The following is a 21043-nucleotide window of genomic DNA, read 5'->3' as shown; positions in this document are numbered from 1 at the left end:
CGCGCCCGCGCGCGCTCCCGCCGCCCCCGCGCGCCCGCCCCCGCCTTCCCCCGCCGCACCGGGCCGCTCCGGACCGTACCGGGCCGTACCCAGCAGTACCGGGCCGCCGCCGGTACTGCGCCTTTAAGGCCGCCGGCCGGGAGCGCCCGGGAGAGGATCCGGGCGGGGGGGGGGGGTGGGGGGGTGGGGGGGGCGGGCACCGGCCGGGGCTGGGCCGGGGCTGCGGCCACGACCGGGACCGGGACCGGGGCCGCCACCGCCACCGGGGGCCCGGCCGGAGGCGCGGGATGGGACGGCGGGAGCTCGGCGCGGCCGCCGTGTAGGAGCGGGCGGCGGCGGCGGCGGGGCCGGAGGCGGAGGTGAGCGGGGCCGGCCCCGGGCGCACCGGGCACGGCGGGGCGGGGGGCGAGGCCGCGGCGGCGGCGGCGGGAACCGGGAGCGGAGCGCTTGGCGGGCACCGGGGCGGGGGAGGGGGCGGCGGTGGGGGGCGACACCGAGCCGGGCCCCGGGGCGGCGGGAGCGCCGCGGCCCCGCGGGCGAGGGGGGCTGCCCCGGGGGGGGGCGGGGGCCGCCCGGTGCCCGGGCCGGCGGGAGCGGCCGGGCCGGCGGCGGGAGGGCGGCGGGCGCGCGGTGCGGGGTGCGCGGGCCGGGCTCGGCGGGGCTCCCCGCGGGCCGTGCCCCGCAGCGGGGAGGGTGGGAGGCGGCCGTCCCCGGGGCCGGCCCTTCCCGGGCGGCCGTTCCTCACCGCCGCTCGCCCGGGGCTGGGACCGGCTGCCACGTCCCGAGCGGTTCCCGGTGCCCCGGGGGCCGCGGTGCCCGGTGCAGCCCGTTGGCTGCCGTTCAAGATAAACAGGGCCGGGACGCCCGGACGGTTCCAGCTTTGCCGCAGGTCGCTGCGCTGGGAAGGACGGGCTCGGGGCGGCCTTGGCAGAGCCAAGCGCCAGGCAGCCAGGCAGCGGCACCGGCGTGGAGCCGGTGGGAGAGCTGGGGCTCGGGATCTGCGGTCCCGGGGGGGGCCGGGACACGGGAGCCCTTTGCTACCCGCGCTGCCCGTTCCCATCGGGCGGGACAATCGCTGCCCAGCACCCCCCTGGGCACCGGGGTCCCCGTCTGGGCTGTGGCCGTGGGGGTCCGAGCGCTGACCCCCCTCCCGGCGCCCGCAGCATGTCGTGGTTCAGCGGCATCCTGGTGCCCAAGGTGGACGAGCGGAAGACGGCATGGGGGGAGCGCAACGGCAAGAAGGGTGCCCGTCCCCGCGCCAGCCTCTGCGGCCCCCGCTACATGAGCTGCCTGCAGGACCCTGAGATGGAGCGGGGAGGGGGCCCCCCCCGGGGGCTGCACTGCACCTGGCAGGAGGATCACTACGGCAAGAAGGGGCCCGCGGGCGACCTGGGCCTCAAATCGGTGGACCTGTGCTTGGAGGACGGCGAAGCCAAAGCGCCGAAGCGTGCCGGGGCCCGGCCGGCGGCCGGCGAGTGCTGGCGGCGGCTGCTCCAGGTTTTCCGCTCCAAACGCTTCCAGTCGGCCAAACTGGAGCGGCTGTACCAGCGCTACTTCTTCCAGATGAACCAGAGCAGCCTGACGGTGCTGATGGGGGTGCTGGTGCTGGTCTGTGGGGTGATGCTGCTCTTCCACTGCCTGCCCGGCTCCCCGCACGTGCCGGCCACCGCCGCCTTGGCCTGCGCCACGGCTCTCTTCCTGCTCCTCATGGTGCTGTGCAGCCGCAGCGCCTTCCCCCAGGACTACATGTGGGTGGTGAGCTACGTGGTGCTGGGGCTGCTGGCCGGCGTGCAGGCGCTGGGCACCGTGGCCGTGGCACCGCGCAGCGCGGCCGAGGGCGTCTGGTGGAGCGTCTTCTTCATCTACATCACCTACACGCTGCTGCCGGTGCGCATGCGGGCGGCCGTGCTGGCCGGGGCCCTGCTCTCCCTGCTGCACCTCGCCATCGCCTGGCACCGCAACGCCGGCGACCCCTTCCTCTGGAAGCAGGTAAGGGCTGGGCTGGGGGGCTGCACAGGGGACTCCCCCCCAGCCATGGCCACCGGCAGCTCCCTCGGTCCCTCTCTGCTAAAACAACCCACTGAGCTTTTGCGCTTCGGTGTTTGTGCACATGGAAAGTTCTGGATGCAGGAGGAGCCCCTGGGCTGCCTGGGGTGGCGTGAGGAGGGTCTCGGGGTGGGGGTGTTGTTGTCAGAGCCCTGCGGATGCTGGTTGGGGGCTGCTGGGCGGCCGTGTGGGGGTCAGGGGGCCCCTTGTCCCGTCAGGGCTGTGCACAGACCCGCCATTGTGGGCTGGGGCGGAGGTGGGGGGGGGGCACCCACAAAGCCCCCGTTGTGGGGCCAGCGGAACCCCCTGAGGGGGTTGAGCAGGGCCAGGGCGCGGGGGTGGATGCCACCCGGGGTGGGGGGTGGGAGCCTGGCAGTGTCCCCTGCCCAGCCCCCCGGGGTGGCAGCTGGTCCCAGTGGGGTGCTGCATGCACAGGGGGGCACGCGGGGGGTCCCCTCAGCCCCAGGGCTGTGTGTTCCCAGCCCCTGGCAGCGCCTCGCTGTGCTCCCGTCACCCATCACCCGTCACCCTCGCCCTGCCTGGCCGGTGCCGCAGCCACGTGCCTGTGCCAGACGGGGCGATGCCAGGGGAAGGCTGGGGCCAGTGGGGCTCGGGGCGGGGGGGGGTCATGGGGAGGGGAAGCCCCCCTGAGCGGGGTTGAGCCTTGCAGATGGGAGCGATGGGGCCGCGTCCCCTGGCCGGGGGGATGCGCTGGGGGCGGTGGGTGGGCGCCAGGCCCCTCTCTCTGCCCGCCAGAGCACTATAAATAGCTCTGGCCCCGGTCCCAGGGGATGGGGACGAGGAGGGGGGGAAACCGCAGCCCTCCCGCTGCAGCCAGCTCCGCTTCCCGCCCTGCCCCGGCTTCCTCCGCTCCCCGAGGGCCCGCGGGGCTGAGCTGTGTCCCCGGCTCCCCTCTGCCCCGGGTCCCATCCTCATCCCCCTGCGCGGGGTCCCAGGTTTCCCATGTTCACTCTGCCCTGCTCCACTGTGTCCCCAGGTCCCCTCTGCAGCCCCAGCCCCTCACCCCTGTGCCCAGCCCCCCCCGCCTTGTGTCCCTGTGCGCCCCCCTTGCAGCCCCCCTGCTCCTGAGTCAGGGTGTTGGGGTGCAGAGGGGAGGTGTCAGAGCTCTTGCCGTGGGGCTGGGGGTCCCTGGGTGGCCACGCTGAGCCCACCTCCCCCCTGCCAGCTCAGCGCCAACGCCCTGATCTTCCTCTGCACCAACGTGGTGGGGGTCTGCACCCACTACCCGGCCGAGGTGTCGCAGCGCCAGGCCTTCCAGGAGACCCGCGGCTACATCCAGGCGCGGCTGCACCTCCAGCGCGAGAACCGGCAGCAGGTGGGATGGAGGGTCCCGGGGGTCCTGGGCTGGGGGGAGTCCCTCAGGGCCTCATCCCCCCGCTGACGAGGTGCTGGGCTGCAGGAGCGCCTGCTGCTGTCGGTGCTGCCCCAGCACGTGGCCATGGAGATGAAGGAGGACATCAACACCAAGAAGGAGGACATGATGTTCCACAAGATCTACATCCAGAAGCACGACAACGTCAGGTACCGCGGGGCTGGGGGCCGCAGGGGCTTTGGGGGGTGGTGTCACCCAGTGAGGGAGTCCGGGGTGGTTGGTGTCCCCCTCCCCAGCTCACGCTCTTGCTCCGGGCAGCATCCTGTTTGCAGACATCGAGGGCTTCACCAGCCTGGCCTCGCAGTGCACGGCCCAGGAGCTGGTGATGACGCTCAACGAGCTCTTCGCTCGCTTCGACAAGCTGGCAGCGGTGAGCGGCAGGGCCTGGGGGGGTCGGGGGGTGGTCCCAGAGCCCCCTGACCTGCGTGTGTGTGTGTGTGCAGGAGAACCACTGCCTGCGCATCAAGATCCTGGGTGACTGCTACTACTGTGTGTCGGGGCTGCCGGAGGCGCGGGGGGACCACGCTCACTGCTGCGTGGAGATGGGGGTCGACATGATCGAGGCCATCTCGTGAGTGGGGGGTTGCTGCTCATGGGGGGTTGTCGCTCACCGTGGGTTTGTTGCTCAAAGGGGGGTTGTTGCTTACGGGGAGTTGTTCCTCATGGTGGGTTTGTTGCTCACGGTGGGTTGTTGCCCATGGCACGTCCCTGGTGCTGGTGCAGCCCCGGCTGTGCTGTGCCGTGCCATGGCTGGCACTGTTTGCCGTGCCGTGCTGTGCCGTGCCAAGGGCTCGCCGTGCCGTCCGCAGGCTGGTGCGCGAGGTGACGGGCGTGAACGTGAACATGCGCGTGGGCATCCACAGCGGGCGCGTGCACTGCGGCGTCCTGGGGCTGCGCAAGTGGCAGTTCGACGTCTGGTCCAATGATGTCACTCTGGCCAACCACATGGAAGCCGGGGGCAAAGCCGGGTGAGCCGGGCTGGGGAAGGGGCTGGGACGGGCTCTGGGGGGGCTGGGGGCGTGAGGGAGGGTCACGGGGAGGGCTCAGAGCCTTTATATCCCCCCGTCCCCAGGCGGATCCACATCACCTGGGCCACGCTGCAGTACCTGAACGGGGACTACGAGGTGGAGCCGGGGCACGGCGGCGAGCGCAACGCCTACCTCAAGGAGCACAACATCGAGACCTTCCTCATCGTGGGCTGCAGCCAGAAGCGCGTGAGTCGGGGGGAGCACCCGCAGCTGGGGAGGGGGGGGCAGGGAGGGGAGCAGAGCACGAGCTGGGGCTGCCCCCTCTCACGCCGCCTCGCCCCGCAGAAGGAGGAGAAAGCCATCCTGGCCAAGCTGCAGCGGGCTCGAGCCAACTCGAGCGAGGGGCTGGTGCCGCGCTGGGTGCCCGAGCGCTCCTTCTCCCGCACCAAGGACTCCAAGGCCTTCCGGCAGATGGTGAGTGGCCTCGGGGGGAAGGGAGGGGGGATCGGAACCCACCCCCCACCGCTGCCGTATCGGCCTCTGATGGGCTTCCCCAGCTCTGCCCGCAGCCCTCGCCCGCTTCCTGCTGCCTGCCGCAGCCTCGGGGAGCCCGTGGGGATCCCCCCGCCTTCAGCAGCCCGTGGGGACCCTCAGGGGTACCCCCTGCCCTCGGGGATACTCCCTGTCCTCACTGGCCTTCCCCATCCTCGCCGGTGTCAGACATCCCCCCCCAGACCCGTGGAGACCCCTCCTCACCGTCCTTGCCAGGCTGGGGGAGCCCTTGGGGATTCTCCCCATCCTGCAACTCTGTCCCCCACCCCTGGTGACCCAGGGGGATGCCCCAAGACCTGTGGGGGTCCCCCCCATCCGTGACACCCCCCCATCTCCCTTGTGTCTCCACAGGGCATCGATGACTCCAGCAAGGACAAGTAAGGGGGGCACCCGGGGAGGGTTGCAGCCAGCCCCTCGCTGGGGCAGAGCTGTGGGTCTGAGGGGCCCTGACCCCCGTCTGTCCCCAGCCGTGGTGCCCAGGAGGCCCTGAACCCCGAGGACGAGGTGGATGAGTTCCTGAGCCGGGCCATCGACGCCCGCAGCATCGACCAGCTCCGCAAGGACCACGTCAAGAAGTTCCTGCTCACCTTCCAGACACCTGACCTGGAGAAGAAGGTGGGGATCCCTCCGTCCCGGCCCTGTGCTCCCCTCTGTTCTCTGGCTGGGTCCTCTTGGTCCTGGTTTCATGGCACCCTCTGCCCTCTCCATCCCAGCTGTGGGTCACATCCATCCCTCTGCTCTGTGAGATCCCCTCCAGCCCCTCTCTGTCCTGGTCCCTCTCCGTCTCACCCCTCTGCTCCCCCACAGTACTCCAAGAAGGTGGACGACCGCTTTGGTGGCTACGTGGCCTGCACCCTCCTCGTCTTCTGCTTCATCTGCTGCCTCCAAATCGTGGTGTTCCCCCAGTGAGTGCTGCAGCCCTCCCCCAGCCCCCAGCCCCCCGCCAGCCCCTCAGCTCTCACAGCCGCCCCTCTCCCCAGCTCCCCGCTGATGCTCGGCGTCTACGTTGGCATCTTCATCCTCCTCGCTGCCATCCTCTTCGTCTGTGCCATCTACTCCTGTGTCACCGTGAGTACAGGGCTGGTGGGGGGCGTGTGGGGGGCTCAGCCACACGTGTGACAGGGTCCTTGGCCCCCCTCTCCCCAGCTCTTCCCCACGGCTCTGCAGCAGCTCTCCCGGAGGATCGTCCAGTCCCGCACCTACAGCACCGGCATCGGGGTCTTCACCATCCTCCTGGTCTTTGTTGCTGCCTTCATCAACATGGTAGGGACGTGGTGCTGGGGGGTGTGGGGGGCGTTGTGGGGGCTGGGGGACACCAGCTCACCCTTCTCACCCCTCCCCAGTTCGCCTGCAGCCGCGTGGCCCTGCAGGACTGTGCTGCCCACGAGCTCAACATCACCCCCGAGGCCGTGGGCCCCTGTCAGCTCCGGGCCCTCAACTTCTCCCTGGGGACCCCCATGGGCCACTGCCACCGTGCTGGGGTGGTCTGCCACTTCCCTGAGGTGAGTGGCCACGGGGCACCCTCGGGGACGGGGTCCCTGCAGCTGCAGGATGCTCCTGGGGTGCTGGCACAGGCTCCTTGGGGATGCAAGATGAGAGCAGAGGGTCTCCATGGGTGCTGTGTCCTCCTCACAGGGTGCTGGAATCGGGTCTGCTACAGGTGTGGGGTACTGGCAGGGGGTCTCTGTGGATGCAGGGTCTCTGTGTGGGTGTGGGCTGATGGCAGGGGGTCCCTGTGTGTGTGGGTGCTCTCAGGGGGTCCCCGTGGGCGCTGGTGCATCCCTGCAGCGTCTCTCCCCCCGCAGTACTTCACCTACAGCGTGGTGCTGAGCCTCCTCGCCTGCTCCGTCTTTCTGCACATCAGCAGCATCGGGAAGCTGCTGCTCATGGTGGCCATCGAGGCCACTTACCTGGTGCTGGTGGAGGGGCCCCAGGCCGCCCTCTTCGACAACGCTGACCTGCTGGTGGTGGCCAATGCCCTGTGAGTGCCCGCTGCCCCCCGCTCCCAGGAATGGCTCCCCCCCCCACTAACCCCCAGCTTCTCTCCCCTCCTCAGGCCTTCCTTCAACATCACCCAGGGAGCGTGGTGAGCAGGCAACTGGGACCAGCGGGCAACTGGGAGTAGGAGGGGTGAGGGTGGGCAGCAGCAGGAGAGTTCTCTGGGGGTCTGTGCTGGGGGGGTAGGTGCAGGTTTGGGGGCTGGTACAGGTTTGGGGGTGCAGGTTTGGGGGTGCAGGGGCTCAGTTGAGGTTTGAGGGCTGGTTGCAGGTTTGGGGTTGCGGGTTTGGGGGCTTAGTGCAGGTTTCAGGGCTCAGTGCAGCTTTGGGGTTGCAGGGGCTCGGTGCAGCTTTGGGGTGCCAGGGGTGGGCTCGGTGCAGCTGTGGGGGTGCAGCTGTGGGGGTGCAGCTCTGGGGTGCCGGGGGTGGGCTCGGCCCGCCCCGCTGTCCCGTCTGAGCACACGGGGGTCCCGCAGCCCGGCGGAGGGGAAGGTGGCCCTGCGCTACGTCACCCCCGCCGTCCTGGCCGTGTTCGCGCTGGCGCTGTACCTGCACGCGCAGCAGGTCGAGTCCACCGCCCGCCTCGACTTCCTCTGGAAGCTGCAGGTAGGAGCTGGGGCTGGGGGTCGGGGGTGGGTGAGTGACGCTGACCCCTCCCCATGCCCCGGGGGGGGCCGTGGGGCCCCGGAGCTGCTCCCACACCCCACTGCCCGGCGCAGGCGACGGGTGAGAAGGAGGAGATGGAGGAGCTGCAGGCCTACAACCGGCGGCTGCTGCACAACATCCTCCCCAAGGACGTGGCGGCGCATTTCCTGGCGCGGGAGCGGCGCAACGACGAGCTCTACTACCAGTCCTGCGAGTGCGTGGCCGTCATGTTCGCCTCCATCAGCAACTTCTCCGAGTTCTACGTCGAGCTGGAGGCCAACAACGAGGGCGTCGAGTGCCTGAGGCTGCTCAACGAGATCATCGCCGACTTCGACGAGGTGCCGGGGCGGGGGCGAGGGGGGGGTCAGCGGTGGGCTGGGGAGGGGGCTTGGGGATGGGGCGGGAGGGTGTGGGATGGGGTGAGGGAGAGGCTGTGGAGCAGAATGGGGAGGTGGTGCGGGAAAATGGGGTGCACAGGGTGGTGGAGAGGCTGTGGGACGATGTGTGTGGGGAGACTGGGATGGGATGGGGGGAGGTAGGGGGCACAGGGTGCTGGAGGGGTGCAGAGGGATGGAGTGGGAGAAGATGGGGTGCTGGGGAGGTTGCAGAGCAGCAGGCGTGGGGCTGGGGGACAGGGGATGGGGCACACGGGGTGTGAGAGGCCGTGGAGCAGCATCTGACGGGACAGGGCCGTGGGAGCTGGGGGGACCCTGCACACGGGGCTCTGGAGGGGTTGGGGGGTGACTCTGCATCCCCCTGCCTCCATCCCAACCCAGATCATCAGCGAGCAGAAGTACCGTCAGCTGGAGAAGATCAAGACCATCGGCAGCACCTACATGGCGGCCTCGGGGCTCAACGCGTCCACGTACGACCGCGAGGGCCGCAGCCACATCGCGGCCCTGGCCGACTACGCCATGCACCTGATGGAGCAGATGAAGTACATCAACGAGCACTCCTTCAACAACTTCCAGATGAAGATCGGTGAGGCCCCTCGCACCCCCCTTCACGGCACAGACCCCCCACAGCCCGGACACGAGGCTGGAGGGTCTGCAGAGGGCTGAGGGCAAGGGGATGAGGTTGCCCTGGGGCAAGCGCTGGGTCCTGCCCCTTGAGCCACCCCAAGCCCAGGCAGAGCTCCAGGCTGGGGCAGAGGGGCTGCAAAGCCCTGGGGGGGTTGGTGCCAGGGGCTGGACAGCAGCCAGCAGCGTGCCCAGGGGGGCGAGAGGGCCAAGGGCAGCCTGTCTGGGCTCAGCAGTGGGGTGGCAGCAAGAGCAGGGCAGGATTGTGCCCCTGTGCTGGGCCCTGGGGAGGCTGCAGCTCCAGGGCTGTGTCAGTGCTGGGCCCCTCACTCACTGCCACAGGGACACTGAGGGGCTGCAGACCCTGTGACATGGTTTTGAGGGAGAAAAATGGGGTTTTGGTGAACTTCTGAGGGAAAAAGTGGGGTTTAGAGAGAGAAGGTGGGTTTTTGGTGGTGAACTCCCTGCCAGGAGGGTGTAACAAGGTGGGGGTCGGTCTCTGCTCCTGAGTGACAGGAGGAAAGGGGCTGGAGTTGCCCCAGGGGAGGTTGAGGCTGGGGCTGAGGCAGAGCTGTTGCCCTGAGAGGGGTGTGAGCCCTGTGCCAGGCTGCCCAGGGAGCTGGGGGAGTGCCCAGCCCTGGAGGGACCCCAGAGCCGTGGGGTGAGGTGCTGAGGGGTCAGTGCTGGGCTGGGCAGGGGGAGGGCTCAGGGCTGGACTCCAGCAGCTCCAGGGGCTTTTCCAACCCCGACAACCCCACGGTGATTCCACCCTTCCCCTGCCTCACACCAGCCCTCACACACCCCTTGGCACAAACCCTTGTGCAACCCCGTTCCCTCTGCACCCCTTACCCCGTGTTTGGGGGAGTCTCTCTGACTCTGTCCCCCTCCCCAGGCCTGAACATGGGCCCGGTGGTGGCCGGTGTCATCGGGGCCCGCAAACCCCAGTACGACATCTGGGGCAACACCGTCAATGTCTCCAGCCGCATGGACAGCACCGGCGTCCCCGACCGCATCCAGGTACGGCGCGTGGCACGGGGCGAGGGGGCTGCGGCCCCCCGAGCCCCCCTGAGCCCCCTGTCCCGCTCCCCCAGGTGACCACAGACCTGTACCAGGTGCTGGCGGCCAAGGGCTACGCGCTGGAGTGCCGGGGGCTGGTCAAGGTCAAGGGCAAGGGGGAGATGACCACCTACTTCCTCAATGCTGGCCCTCAAGAGAGTTAGTTGGGGGGACTCACGTGGTGCCCCCCAGTCCCCCCCCTCCCCCCAGCCCCAGAGATCAGGAAAACATCCCCAAATCCACGTATTTAAGAGGAAAAAGGGAGAAAGGGCCAGGAGGGAGGTGGCTGGGGGGTGCCCCTGGCTGTGCCCCCCATGGTTGGGGGGGTGTTGGGGGGCATTCCCCAGCCCCACACCGCGGGGGGTGGCAGGGGGGAGGGTGCAGCGTGTGTGTCCCCCCCTTTGTCCAACCCCCCCCCATGTGCCAAAGAGGGGAGGTGGGTCCCCGGGGAAGGGCGTTGGGGTGAGGGTCTCCCCAGCCCCTCCGTGTGCCAAACTGAAGTGCCACCTGCCTGGGGGGGCGCAGGCACAGCACCGTTGTGCCCCCCCTCCCCTGCCCTTCACCGGCCAGGGGGTCCCGCTCCCTGCTGGGGGGCTGCCTTGGGGCTGCCTCTGTGGAGGGGGGGGGTGTGGGGCACCTCCCCCCTTTTAAATGCAAAAAAAACCCCAAATAATAATGAAGTGACTTTTTATTTTTTCCTTTTCTTTCTGTTTTTTGAAGCAGTTTTTTTTTGGGGGGGGCGCTGAGGGGTGGGGGAGGGGAGGAGGCAGCACCTCCTCTCCCCCCCCTGCTCGTGCCAGCCCTGAGGTACTTTGTCCTTCGTGTGTACAGATAAATTATATATAAAACTCACTTTGGATACGAGCTGTGGTCCTGGCGTGTGGGGGCGCGGGGCACACCCCAAAAATGGAGCTGGGCGGTCGGTGGAGAAAGGGGGGAGGAAGGGGACGTGATGCGGGGGGGGGTCACAGGAGGCTGGGGGGGGTCACAGGAGGTTGAGGGGGGTCACAGGAGGCTGTGGGGGGGTCACAGGAGGTTGAGGGGGGTCACAGGAGGCTGTGGGGGGGTCACAGGAGGTTGAGGGGGGTCACAGGAGGCTGTGGGGGGGTCACAGGAGGCTGTGGGGGGTCACAGGAGGTTGGGGGGGTCACAGGAGGTTGAGGGGGGTCACAGGAGGCTGTGGGGGGTCACAGGAGGCTGTCTCTCTCTCTCTCTCTCTGTGTGTGTGTGTGGGGGGGGGGTCGCACAGCGGCTGTGCCCCCCCCGCGGGATCCGGCTCCGCGTCACTGCGCATGCGCAGCCTCCGGGGGAGGTGGTGGGGGGGGTGTGTGTCGCGCGCAGGCGCTCGCGCTTGGCCCCGCCCCGGCGCTCGCGCTTGTCCCCGCCCCCTCCCCGCGCGCTCCCGCTCCCAGCGCCGTGACGTCACAGGCGGCGCTGCGTCGTGCGTGCCGTGCGTGCCGTGCGTGCGCAGAGCGCCATGGAGGCCTGTGCGGGCGGCGGGAGCGGCGGCGGCGCGGCGGGACGGCGCTGGTACTTCACCCGCGAGCAGCTGGACCGCAGCCCTTCGCGCCGCGCCGGGCTCGACCCCGACAAGGAGCTCTCGTACCGGCAGCAGGCGGCCAACCTGCTGCAGGACATGGGGCAGCGCCTCAATGTGTATCCGGCCGAGCTAGGCCGCGCGCGGCCTGCGCCTTGGGGAGGCCGCGGCTGGGGCTGGGCCGGGCCGGATCGGCAGCGGGGGAGGGACCGGCATGGGCTGGGAGCGGGGACGGCGAGGCTGAGGCGCGGGGAAGGCCGGGTCTGGGAGTGGGGAGAGAGGGCCCGGCCCGGGAGCGAGGGGAGAGCCCGGCCCGGGAGTTGAGGGGAAGACCAGATGCCTGTCGGCAGCGGGAAGAGCCTGACTTGGCACCCGTGGGATGTGGGGGGAGTTGAGGGCTCTGCTCGGGGGTCGTTGTCGGGACTCTACGTTTCCTTAACAGTCTCTGCAGCTCCCAGCTCACCATCAACACGGCCATCGTGTACATGCACCGCTTCTACATGGTGCAGTCCTTCACCCAGTTCCACAGGAATGTAAGTGTAGAGGGGGGTCTGGCAGGGTTGGGGGGTGCTGGGGACCCCTCAGCTCTGCTGCTGCCTGCAGCCAGCTCGGGGGGGGTGGCTTGGTGGGACTGGCCCTGGGGAGGAGTTTTGGAAAGGAGAAGGGGAGGCTTGTAGCTGTCAGTATCCCCCAGAGCCCCTTTTTCCCTCTCAGTGGGGTTTGGGCTCAGCATGGGCTTTGTTTCCTAAAGCAATATTCATCCATGGAATATCTTCTGATACTCTAAAGGAACACTTGTTTTAATTTGAGAATTAGACCACTTATGTGCTTTAATCTTGAACTTACTGGCTTTAACAACCAAGCCATTGACGTGGTTTTGTTCCCCCCTCAAGTCGGTGGTACCAGCAGCGCTGTTCCTGGCAGCCAAGGTGGAGGAGCAGCCTCGCAAGCTGGAGCACGTTATCAAGGTGGCCCACGCCTGCCTTCACCACCAGGAAACCCTCCTGGACACCAAGAGCGAGGTGAGGGCCGTGGGGGGCTGTGGGGTGAGGAGTGGGAGAGGCTGCAGCACTCTGTGGACAAGGGGCTGGGGTGTGGGATGGCCACTGGCAGCTTCCCACTCCCGTCTCTTTGGGCTTCTCCCTCCCTGCTCTGGGGCTGCCTCTCTTCTCTGCTGGTGCCTGGGCTGCTGAGGAGGGGCTGGATGTGTGGCTGCTGCAGGGGCAGAGCCTGTGGCAGGGCAGGAGGTGGCGTGAGCACTTTGGTTCTGGCCTGTCCTCACAGGTGGTGGGTTTGTTACAAACCCTGCTGAGCCCCCTCCCCACCTCTCGAGACAGCCCATCTTCCCTGGAGCTGAGAGTCAGCCCTGCTCAACGGGGGCAGCTGTATCCAGAGGAGCTTAAGGAAGTGAATCATGGTAACAGTGAATAAAAGCAGCAGCTGGTTCCTCTCCTGCAGTGCTGGGGCAGCCATTCCCTGCAGGGGCACCGAGAGGGCCCCTGTGCAGCCTCCTCAGCAGCAGCACTGCCCAGCGGGGCAGCTCTACCCCAGCTCTCTGCTTTCTCTTTCCTGGCAGGGGATCTGTGCCACTCCCTCCCTCTTCCCAGTGCAGACTGGCAGAAAGATTCCCCCTGTGCTGTTTTTTGCCTCCCTGAGGAAAAGGGTGTTAGAAATGTGCAGGCTTTGTACAGAGTGCCTCCTCGTGAGTAACCTGCCTGTCCTCTCAACCCCAGGCTTACCTGCAACAAGCCCAAGACCTGGTCATTCTAGAGAGCATAATACTGCAGACCCTGGGTAAGTTTTGCACAGCGGCCGGGCTGCCACTCGAGTCCCAGACCCAGGGGTTGTTCTGCAGCCCGAGGCTGCACAGGGCTGTGCACAGCTGGAGGGCAGCTGCTCCTCTGGCCAGTGTGAGAGCAAGAGTCCAGGCAACAAGCTCTCTGTGTGTTCTCATTCTTTTCTCACACCCACTCCTTCTGTTTTCCTTCCAAGGGCAGTTTTGTCCAGGTGTGACTCGTGTCAGGTCCCACTGCTCAGTGAAGCCAAAGGGTGGAGGTGTGGCCTGTCTCTGTTTTTTACCCCCCAGCTCCCCCCTCCCAGGTTTTGTTCCACTTGGACACCAGTTGCTGCCCTCCCTGCTGCTTTCTGACCTGAGTAACCCTCCAGCCCCATGGCCAGGAAGCAGCTGGCACTGAGAGATGTCTCGAACAATACCTGGGCTGAAATATTCAATCAGCTGAACGTGGTGGGGAAAAAGCCCACCAAAACCAGACACAGTTTTGGGTTGTTGTTGGGTGTTTTTGGAAAGGAGAAGCTGGAGTCTGTGTTCAGGGCTGTGGCTGCTGGATCTGGGATCCTGTTCCTTCCTAAAGTGAGCTCTTACACCTTGTTGTCACTAACAGACATTCCATTTCAGGGGCAGCCTGTAGATAGTGTCCCATTCTCAAACGCTCTGTGGGGCCTTGTTACCTGCCTGGGGTCAGAGGGAATCCCACCAGCCCAGGGGGCACACGAGGGGCAGCCGTGGTGCTGGTGGCTCAACTGTCACCCCAGTTCTGCAGCAGCTCCACCCTCCAGTTGCCTTTTTGAACGTCCCCAGTTCTTCTGGAAGGTTCTGCCTGGGAAGAACCAAATCTGCTGCACACATGGGCAGATTTGAATGGATTTTCCCCCCCTTCAGTGAGTGGGAAGCTGCAGCCAGGCTGAGGCTCAGCTGCCTTGAGTGCTGTGGGCTCCTTCAAAGGGAAATCGTCTGCTTCCTCTCAGCTTGTTGGGTGACAGAAATTCCTCTGAGCAGATGCCATTGTCTTCTCCTTCCTCCCAGCTGCTGTGAGAGGCTTTTGTCCTGCTATTTTTAAAATCCTTAATAGCTGTTTTGTTTCCAGTGAGGCCTTTTGGGTGCAGGAGCCATTGAGCTGCTCAGAGGCCTGGCAGCAGCAGTGACCTCGGGGGCTGTGACTGGAGAACTCGAGTCTTCTGGATACAGGAAAATGGGCTCCTCTGTGCCTGCTTGCCTCTGAGCAGAGAGCAGGGGCTGTAGGAGGGAAGGAGGAAGAAGGCCCTTGTCCCCCCCAGGAGCAGGAAGCTTGGGTTGTGCTGCTGGGTTCCTGATGGCCCTTATGTCTCTGTTCTTCCAGGTTTCGAGATCACCATCGACCACCCCCATACCCACGTGGTGAAGTGCACCCAGCTCGTGCGAGGTGAGGGGGGCTGGGGCTTCTCCCCTCAGGGCCCTCAGCTCGAGGTGTTCAGCAGCAGCTGCCTGAGCTCTCACCCACAGCCCTTTCTCATTAACCATAACGAGGGGTGAAGCAGAGGCAGCTGCAAATGCTGATGTTGTGGCTCTGCTGAACCACACAGAGCTCCCAGCCCACACTGGAGCCCTCAGGCTCTGCACCTACCTGAAAGGGGGTTGGGGTGAGGTGTGGGTTGGTGTCTCCTCCCCAGTAACAAGTGACAGGACAAGAGGAAAGGGGCTGGAGTTGCCCCAGGGGAGGCTGAGGCTGGAGCTGAGGCAGAACAGTTTCCCTGAGGGGGGTGTCAGCCCCTGTGCCAGGCTGCCCAGGGAGCTGGGGGAGTGCCCAGCCCTGGAGGGACCCCAAAACCGTGGGGCTGAGGTGCTGAGGGGTCAGTGCTGGGCTGGGCAGGGTGAGGGGAGGGCTGGGGCTGCAGCAGCTTCAGGGGCTTTTCCAACCAACTGATCCTGTGATTGAACCGTGGGGCAGAGTCAGCTGAGCTGTGCTGGGGATGTGAGTGGGGCTGTGGTGGGGAGATGCCCGTGGTTCCTGCATGGAAATGTCGTAACTCCAGTCAGGATCCACACACTGACACTCTGCTTTCTGCTTTTCTCTTTCAGCCAGCAAGGACTTGGCACAAACTTCCTATTTCATGGCTACCAACAGGTTATTATTTACAGTTGATTGATGTTTGCCAGAGGGTGTTACCTGGAGATGTGCTGGTGGCGGCCCCTGGGCACGGCCAGACCCTGAGCATCAGGGTTTGGCTCAGCAAGAGCAGGAAGCTCTTCCCCTGCCAGATGCTGCCTAAACCAGTGTCTGTGAGGCTGAGGGGGTGCTGGGACCCTCACTGCTTCCTTGGGGGAGAGGTTGGGCAGCTGGGAAAGCTTTCAAACGGAAACCAAGCCCTGAGCCAAAAGCACAGGTGTGAAGATGTACACGTGCACTTGCTCAGAACCTGGATGCTGTCAGATTCCCACCACGTGTGGTCTGTGCCCCAGAGGATTAAGGCAGGAGAAGGGCAGTTGGGTGCAAGAGCAAACGACAGCCCTGTGTGGGCTGTGGGGCTCCTGCGAGCAGCGTGCTGGGAGTGAAAGCAGCCGCCCGTGGTTTTCACCCCGAGAGCTCTGGGTGGTTCTCTCGCCACGTTGTCCTGGGAGGCTGGGACCAGCCCTTGTGTTGAGGCTCCTTTTAGCACGTTCATTTCCCGGCTCTGCAGGTCGTGTGGGTGCTCAGGGGTGGAAGGATGGGAGATGGTTCGTGTGCTGGCACAGGGGAAGCTGCAGAGTCAGGGGACGCCTCTCAGCCCCAGCCCAGCTCTAAAGATGCATGGCCTTGGGCGAGTTGTTTCTCTCCTCTCTGCCTGGGAGAGCTGGTGCTGGCGCAATCCCTTGCTGGAGGTGCTCCCCAGCTCCAGGGGGCCCCGTGTGGGCTTCCAGCAGGAAGGGAAGGTGTTGCTGACGTGTTGGATCCCTGCAGTGGTAATTGTAAAAGGCACAACTGAAAGAGATCCAGGCAGAGAGTAAGAAACACAGCCTCAGCTCTGCCTTACAGCGAAGGGGAAGTGCCTGGTGAGGGTGCTTCGGTGGTGAATTAAGATGTATCAGGCGTGGCTACAGGTGTTTTAACTTTTGATTTCCTTCTGGCATTATTATGGGGCAGAGCAAAGGCTCTTGGTGTGCCTGAACTTCACCTCTGGCCTTGGCAGACTGGGTAAAAGCTGTGACTTGCCTGGGTTTGATGTCCTGATATGTGAATACGTGCAGGACCCGTGGAACTGCTTCAGACTGGTCTGGGCCGTAGGTGCAGATCTCGGTCTCTCAGCATTGAGTTGGTGAGAGGAGGTTTAATAACCCAAGTGTGGTGAAGAGCTGGGGGTGATGGTGCTGCTGCTGTCCTGAGGGTGATGCTGTCCTGGGGGTGTTCCCTGGCACCGTTTCCATCAGGTGCTCTTGGCAAGGACTGGTTCCTGGGCTGCCAGTGGGCAGATCCTGTGCTCAGCTCGCTGTTGCTGTTCCCGAGGCTCAGTGGAGCTGGTGCTCCTGAGAGCAGGATGCTTTCCCAGTCCAGCAGCTCTCCTGTTCTCAGTGACTGAGTGATGACAAGGCTTGATGGGCAGCCAGGCTCCCTCCCTGGCACTCCTGAGTCCTACTTTAGCAGCGGGGTTGGACTGGATGCTCTTCAGAGGCCCCTTCCAGCCCCCACCATTCTGTGACTGAGTCACTGCAGCCTACGGTGCTATTCCCACAAGTCACTTGGGAAGGACCCCAGACCCCTTCTAAGAGCTGAAGAGGCCCAGGTTGCTCCTTGAACACCATCCCAGGGGTTGCGCTTGGAGGTGCCTGAGCTCCCCGTCAGACTGAGCAGAGCCCACGGCAGGGGCCGGGGCTGGCAGGTCACCCTGCTGCTCGCTTCCTCCCTCGGAGGAGGGCTTGAGCTGCTCCTGCATGAGCCACAGAGCCTGGAGTTGTTGCCTGGACCCAAATCCTTTTGAGCAGAGCAGGGAAGGAAGACGAGTGGAGCGGGATGAGAGAGGCCCTGTAACAGCAGGGTTGTACTGGGGGAGGAACGGCAGGGACGTCCCCACCATGCCCAACCTCCTGTGCAGCGTCTGTTCAGCGGGCGATTGTGAGTACTGGAGTTCAGGCTTGGGAGTTCATGGCTTTCTGTTTCTCTCTCCCTGCTGGTGACGTCAGCCTGCACCTGACCACCTTCAGCCTGCAGTACACCCCTCCCGTTGTGGCCTGCGTCTGTATCCACCTGGCTTGTAAATGGTCCAACTGGGAGATCCCAGTCTCCACGGACGGGAAGCACTGGTGGGAATACGTTGATGGCACTGTAACTCTGGAGCTCTTAGATGGTAAGTTTTGGAGCGAGGTTTCACCCCCCACAGCAACAAACAAATAAGGCTCTCATGTTATTGTGGCATCTCTGTTCCTTGGGTCTGCCATTCAAAGTTCACGGGCTCCAGGTCTTGCCAAGGTCTCCAGAGCAGCAGCAGGTTCTGTGGTACAGGAGATGGCAAAAGGCTCGCAGCGAGATGAGTTTCATTGTGCTCAGGGGTAGCTGTCAGGATCTCCCCTCCTGGAGTTGGCTCCGTCCCGTCAGTAGCTCCGATGGTCAGCGAGTAGGGGGTTGCCCTGGTTGGTGCTAGTGCTGCTCTGCCTGCCTCTGACACTCCTGCTTGCCTTTGTGTCTCTGCAGAACTGACCCACGAGTTCCTGCAGATCCTGGAGAAGACTCCCAACCGGCTGAAGCGCATCCGGAACTGGCGGGTGAGGGTCTGCCTGGGGCTGGGGGCAGCACGGACTCCCACGGCCTCTGTGGGCACGAGGCTGTGCAGTGCAGGGCCCCAGCGATGGTGCAGCACAGCGTCTGCCTTGTGCTGAAAGGCTGGGGGAGCTGGGGCTCTGCAGCTTGGAGGGCTGAGCTCAGTCATACAAGTGGCAGGAGGCTGGAGCCAGGCTGTGCTCAGGGATGGCCAATGATGGGACAAGGGGCAACGGGCACGAGCTGCAACATCAGAGGGTCCAGAGACACACAAGGCAGAATCTGTTCCCTGCTGAGCTGAGGGAGCACTGGCAGGGGCTGCCCAGATGGGCTGTGGAGGCTCCTGCTCTGGAGACATCCCAACCCCAGCTGGATGAGTCCCTGTGCCCTGCTCTAGGTGCTGCTGCTCTGGCAGGCGGGTTGCACTGGCTGAGCTTCCCAGGTCCCTTCCAGCCCTTGAGGTCCTGTGGTTGTGTTGTGACAATGCCAGGCCGTGTCTGAAGGGTGTTTGTGTGTGTGTGGGAGGGTAAAGTCTGAGCACTCTGAGTCTGCAAAATGTTGCCTCAGCACTCGAGTCTGCTCAGAGTTAACTCTGCAGAGACTTGGGGTTTCTTCAGTGCAAACCAGCTTCCAGGGGCTGGGTCTGCTCACAGGGGTGGGGGCAGAGGAGGTGTGTGTCTGAAGGAGAGTGTGTGCTGTGCCGAGCCTCTTGCACTGCCCCGCCTCAGAGTGCCTCCTGCTTTTCCTTCCAGGCCTCGCAGGCAGCAGCCAAGAAGTCAAAGCCTGACGAGCACGGGGAGGACGAGAGCCTGTCGGAGCAGACCATCCTCAACATGATCTCCAGGAACAACAGCTCGGACATGAACATTGCTGGCCTGATGAGCATGTCCACGTCCTCCACCGCCGCCGCGGGGCCGTCCCTGCCGGCAGCCCCCGACTCGCCCGGCGACCCCGGCGCCTCTGACCTGTCCCAGCCCGAGCACTGGCACCCTCCCCCGAAGCTGGAGATCGGCCAGAGCCACAGGACTAACGACAGCTCCTCCGAGCAGCCTCCGCAGCAAGATGGCGCTGGTTACCAGAAGCAGAGCGGCAAGAACGCGCCGTCGGCCAAGGTGTCGCTGAAGGAGTACAGGGCCAAGCACGCCGAGGAGCTGGCGGCGCAGAAGCGGCAGCTGGAGAACATGGAGGCCAACGTCAGGTCCCAGTACGCCTACGCGGCGCAGAACCTGCTGGTGCAGCAGCAGCGCGAGCGGGAGGCGCAGCAGCAGGACGCCAACCCCTCGCCCATCATCCTCAAGATCCCCGTCGGCGGCTCCGACAACCCCGAGCGCCCGCCTGGCCCCGACAAGAGCGACAAGGGCTCGGCGCTGAAGCTGCGGCTGCCGGGGGGCGGCGGGGACAGACCCCTCCCCTCCAAGCAGGACGAGATCAAGATGCGCATCAAGGTGCCGGCGGCGGCCGGCGGGGACAGGCACGGCCCCTCGGATGAGGGCGGCGGCAAGAGCCGCGAGCACAAGGAGAAGCAGCACAAGGGCCACTCGTCCAACCACCACCACCACCACCACAACCACCACTCGCACAAACACTTGCACGTCCCGCCGGGCGCCGGGCCCGGCAGCGCCGCCGCCAAGCGCCCGGCGCCGGACTCCAAGCACGGCGGCCAGCCCGGCGCGCTCCCACACAAGGGCTACGGGCCCCCGGCCCCGGCCCGCAAGAGGCCGCTGCCGGAGGAGCCGCCGGCGCACGAGCACCAGCCCAAAGCCGCCAAAGTGTCCAAAGGCCCCGGCGTGCCGTTCCCGTACCCGCACCTGCCCGGGCACGGCTCGGACGCGGGCGGCCTCCCCTTAGCCCAGCCCGGCAAAGCGCGGGGCGGCACCCACGGCAAATCGGACAAAGGCCCCGCGGGGGCCAACGGGCACAGCGCCGGCCAGGCCAGTGACTACCAGGACACCGTCAACATGCTGCACTCGCTGCTGAGCGCCCAGGGCATGCAGCCCGCCCAGCCCCCCGCCTTTGACTTCCACGCCTACGGCGAGCTCTTGAACCCGCGCGCCTCCACCAGCTCCCGAGCTGCCGCCAACACGGACAAGCCCCGACCGCCCCCGCTGCCCTCAGAACCTCCCCCTCCCCTGCCCCCCCTCCCCAAGTAAAGCCGCCCCCTCCCTTTTTACTACTGAGTTTGTAGAGCCCGAGCCCGAGCCAGGGCTGTGCCCCTTCGGGGGGTGTGAAAGGGCTTTGTTCGGTCTCCACTGCCTCACAAAGAACTTATTTTATTATATGATAACTTTTATTATTGATATTTAGAGTTGTTGAAGCTGTGAAAGGATAAGAAACCCTTTCTCTGTTCCCTCCTCCCTCCCCCGTCCCGTCCCAGGCAGCGGGGGGGCTCTGGCCCTGCTGGAACCGAAGCCCCCTCTGCGGGAGGTGCGTTGTGGGGGGGGTCCCAGGGGGGATATTTAAAGTATGTCACAGAAAATTTAAGACATTTTACAAATAATTTAAGCAGTAACTTATATCCCAGTGGCTTTGTTTGAATTGTGTGGGGTTTGGGGGGGACCCTCTGGGGGACCCAGGAGAGGGCTGGCGGGGCTGAAAGTGTGTCCAGGAGGTTGTGGGGGGTGGAGGGGACATGAGGAGAGGGTGAGGGAATCCCAGCTGCTGTGCTGGGGGTGCTGGGAGCTGCTCTACCTGCTATGGGAGTCTGGTTTTGGGATCTTGACTCTGTCCCTCGCTCCTCTCCTACAGATCCCACTGCTGCTGCTGGAAACCCCGGTGGCAACGGGGCTCTCGGGTGGCATTTCAGGGGGTCTGGTGCTGAGCAGACAGGGTGAGGCGATGGATGGAGCTGGCAGGGACCAGAGGTGCTGAGCAGGAGGTTGTGTGTGTGGAGCTGGATTGTGCCAGAGCAGCCTAGTGCCGCCAGGGTCCTGGCAGGGGCTGTGTGCATGGGGTCTGAGGTGCTGGTGGTCTCTGCTGTGCAGGGGCTGCTCTGGGCTGTGTGGATGGGGTCTGAGGCGCTGGTGGTCTGTGGCCGTGCAGGGGCTGCTGCTGCGGAGCCCAGCCCCGCAGGACAGGCGGCTGCAGGGGTCCCTGTGCCCGGGGCGGCTCCTGCAGGCGATCCCATTGGCATGTGGCTGTTGGCAGCCGAGCTGGTACCAGCCTCACCCGCGGGTCCGGGCAGCCTCACGCGTTTGGGCTGAACGTTGCAGAAAGAGCATTTTCCTTTGTTCTCGGACGTTTCCAGCCGCCAATAAACGCCCGTCTCGCCGTGCTTCTGTCCAGCGCCTGTTGCACGGAGAGCTGGCCGTTCAGGGCCGCGGGTGC

The 21043-nt window shown here is 65.5% G+C and overlaps 2 protein-coding genes across 3 annotated transcripts; both read left to right on the top strand.

Moving 5' to 3' along the window:
* The first annotated feature begins 211 nt into the window (after positions 1-211).
* ADCY6 (adenylate cyclase 6) lies at positions 212-10540 on the top strand. 2 transcript variants are annotated; one of them, XM_062015389.1, is made up of 22 exons: positions 212-359; positions 1164-1989; positions 3233-3382; positions 3467-3588; positions 3698-3809; positions 3883-4010; positions 4249-4407; positions 4512-4653; positions 4753-4881; positions 5311-5336; positions 5427-5574; positions 5767-5864; positions 5940-6027; positions 6106-6222; positions 6303-6461; positions 6765-6940; positions 7016-7045; positions 7433-7562; positions 7676-7939; positions 8378-8582; positions 9513-9637; positions 9712-10540. In XM_062015389.1, exons 2-22 carry the CDS (start codon positions 1165-1167, stop codon positions 9838-9840), a joined length of 3462 nt encoding a protein of 1153 aa, XP_061871373.1. In that variant the 5' UTR covers positions 212-359; position 1164; the 3' UTR covers positions 9841-10540. The 2 variants fall into 2 exon arrangements, with proteins under 2 accessions (XP_061871373.1, XP_061871372.1); XM_062015388.1 differs by having other exon boundaries at positions 6082-6222.
* A 607-nt stretch (positions 10541-11147) lies between these two features.
* On the top strand, positions 11148-20234 carry CCNT1 (cyclin T1). The gene is made up of 9 exons (XM_062015396.1): positions 11148-11332; positions 11665-11746; positions 12107-12235; positions 12947-13007; positions 14351-14413; positions 15070-15115; positions 17146-17309; positions 17654-17724; positions 18472-20234. Exons 1-9 carry the CDS (start codon positions 11154-11156, stop codon positions 19867-19869), a joined length of 2193 nt encoding a protein of 730 aa, XP_061871380.1. The 5' UTR covers positions 11148-11153; the 3' UTR covers positions 19870-20234.
* Positions 20235-21043: the final 809 nt, after the last annotated feature.

Source organism: Colius striatus, chromosome 26 (assembly GCF_028858725.1).
Source record: "Colius striatus isolate bColStr4 chromosome 26, bColStr4.1.hap1, whole genome shotgun sequence".
In the NCBI taxonomy this organism is placed as follows: Eukaryota; Metazoa; Chordata; class Aves; order Coliiformes; family Coliidae; genus Colius; species Colius striatus.
This window is presented reverse-complemented; position numbering and strand designations above follow the sequence as displayed.

What these genes read in the sequence shown, in the direction of transcription:
- CCNT1 (XM_062015396.1), top strand. Translation starts at nt 11,154, where the DNA reads ATGGAGGCCTGTGCGGGCGGCGGGAGCGGCGGCGGCGCGGCGGGACGG. An exon ending in ATGGGGCAGCGCCTCAATGT is followed by an intron (nt 11,333 to 11,664) that starts GTATCCGGCCGA and finishes CAGTCTCTGCAG; the next exon opens with CTCCCAGCTCACCATCAACA. An exon ending in TCACCCAGTTCCACAGGAAT is followed by an intron (nt 11,747 to 12,106) that starts GTAAGTGTAGAG and finishes TCCCCCCTCAAG; the next exon opens with TCGGTGGTACCAGCAGCGCT.
- ADCY6 (XM_062015388.1), top strand. Translation starts at nt 1,165, where the DNA reads ATGTCGTGGTTCAGCGGCATCCTGGTGCCCAAGGTGGACGAGCGGAAG. An exon ending in TGGGCTGCAGCCAGAAGCGC is followed by an intron (nt 4,654 to 4,752) that starts GTGAGTCGGGGG and finishes CTCGCCCCGCAG; the next exon opens with AAGGAGGAGAAAGCCATCCT. An exon ending in TGGTCTGCCACTTCCCTGAG is followed by an intron (nt 6,462 to 6,764) that starts GTGAGTGGCCAC and finishes CTCCCCCCGCAG; the next exon opens with TACTTCACCTACAGCGTGGT.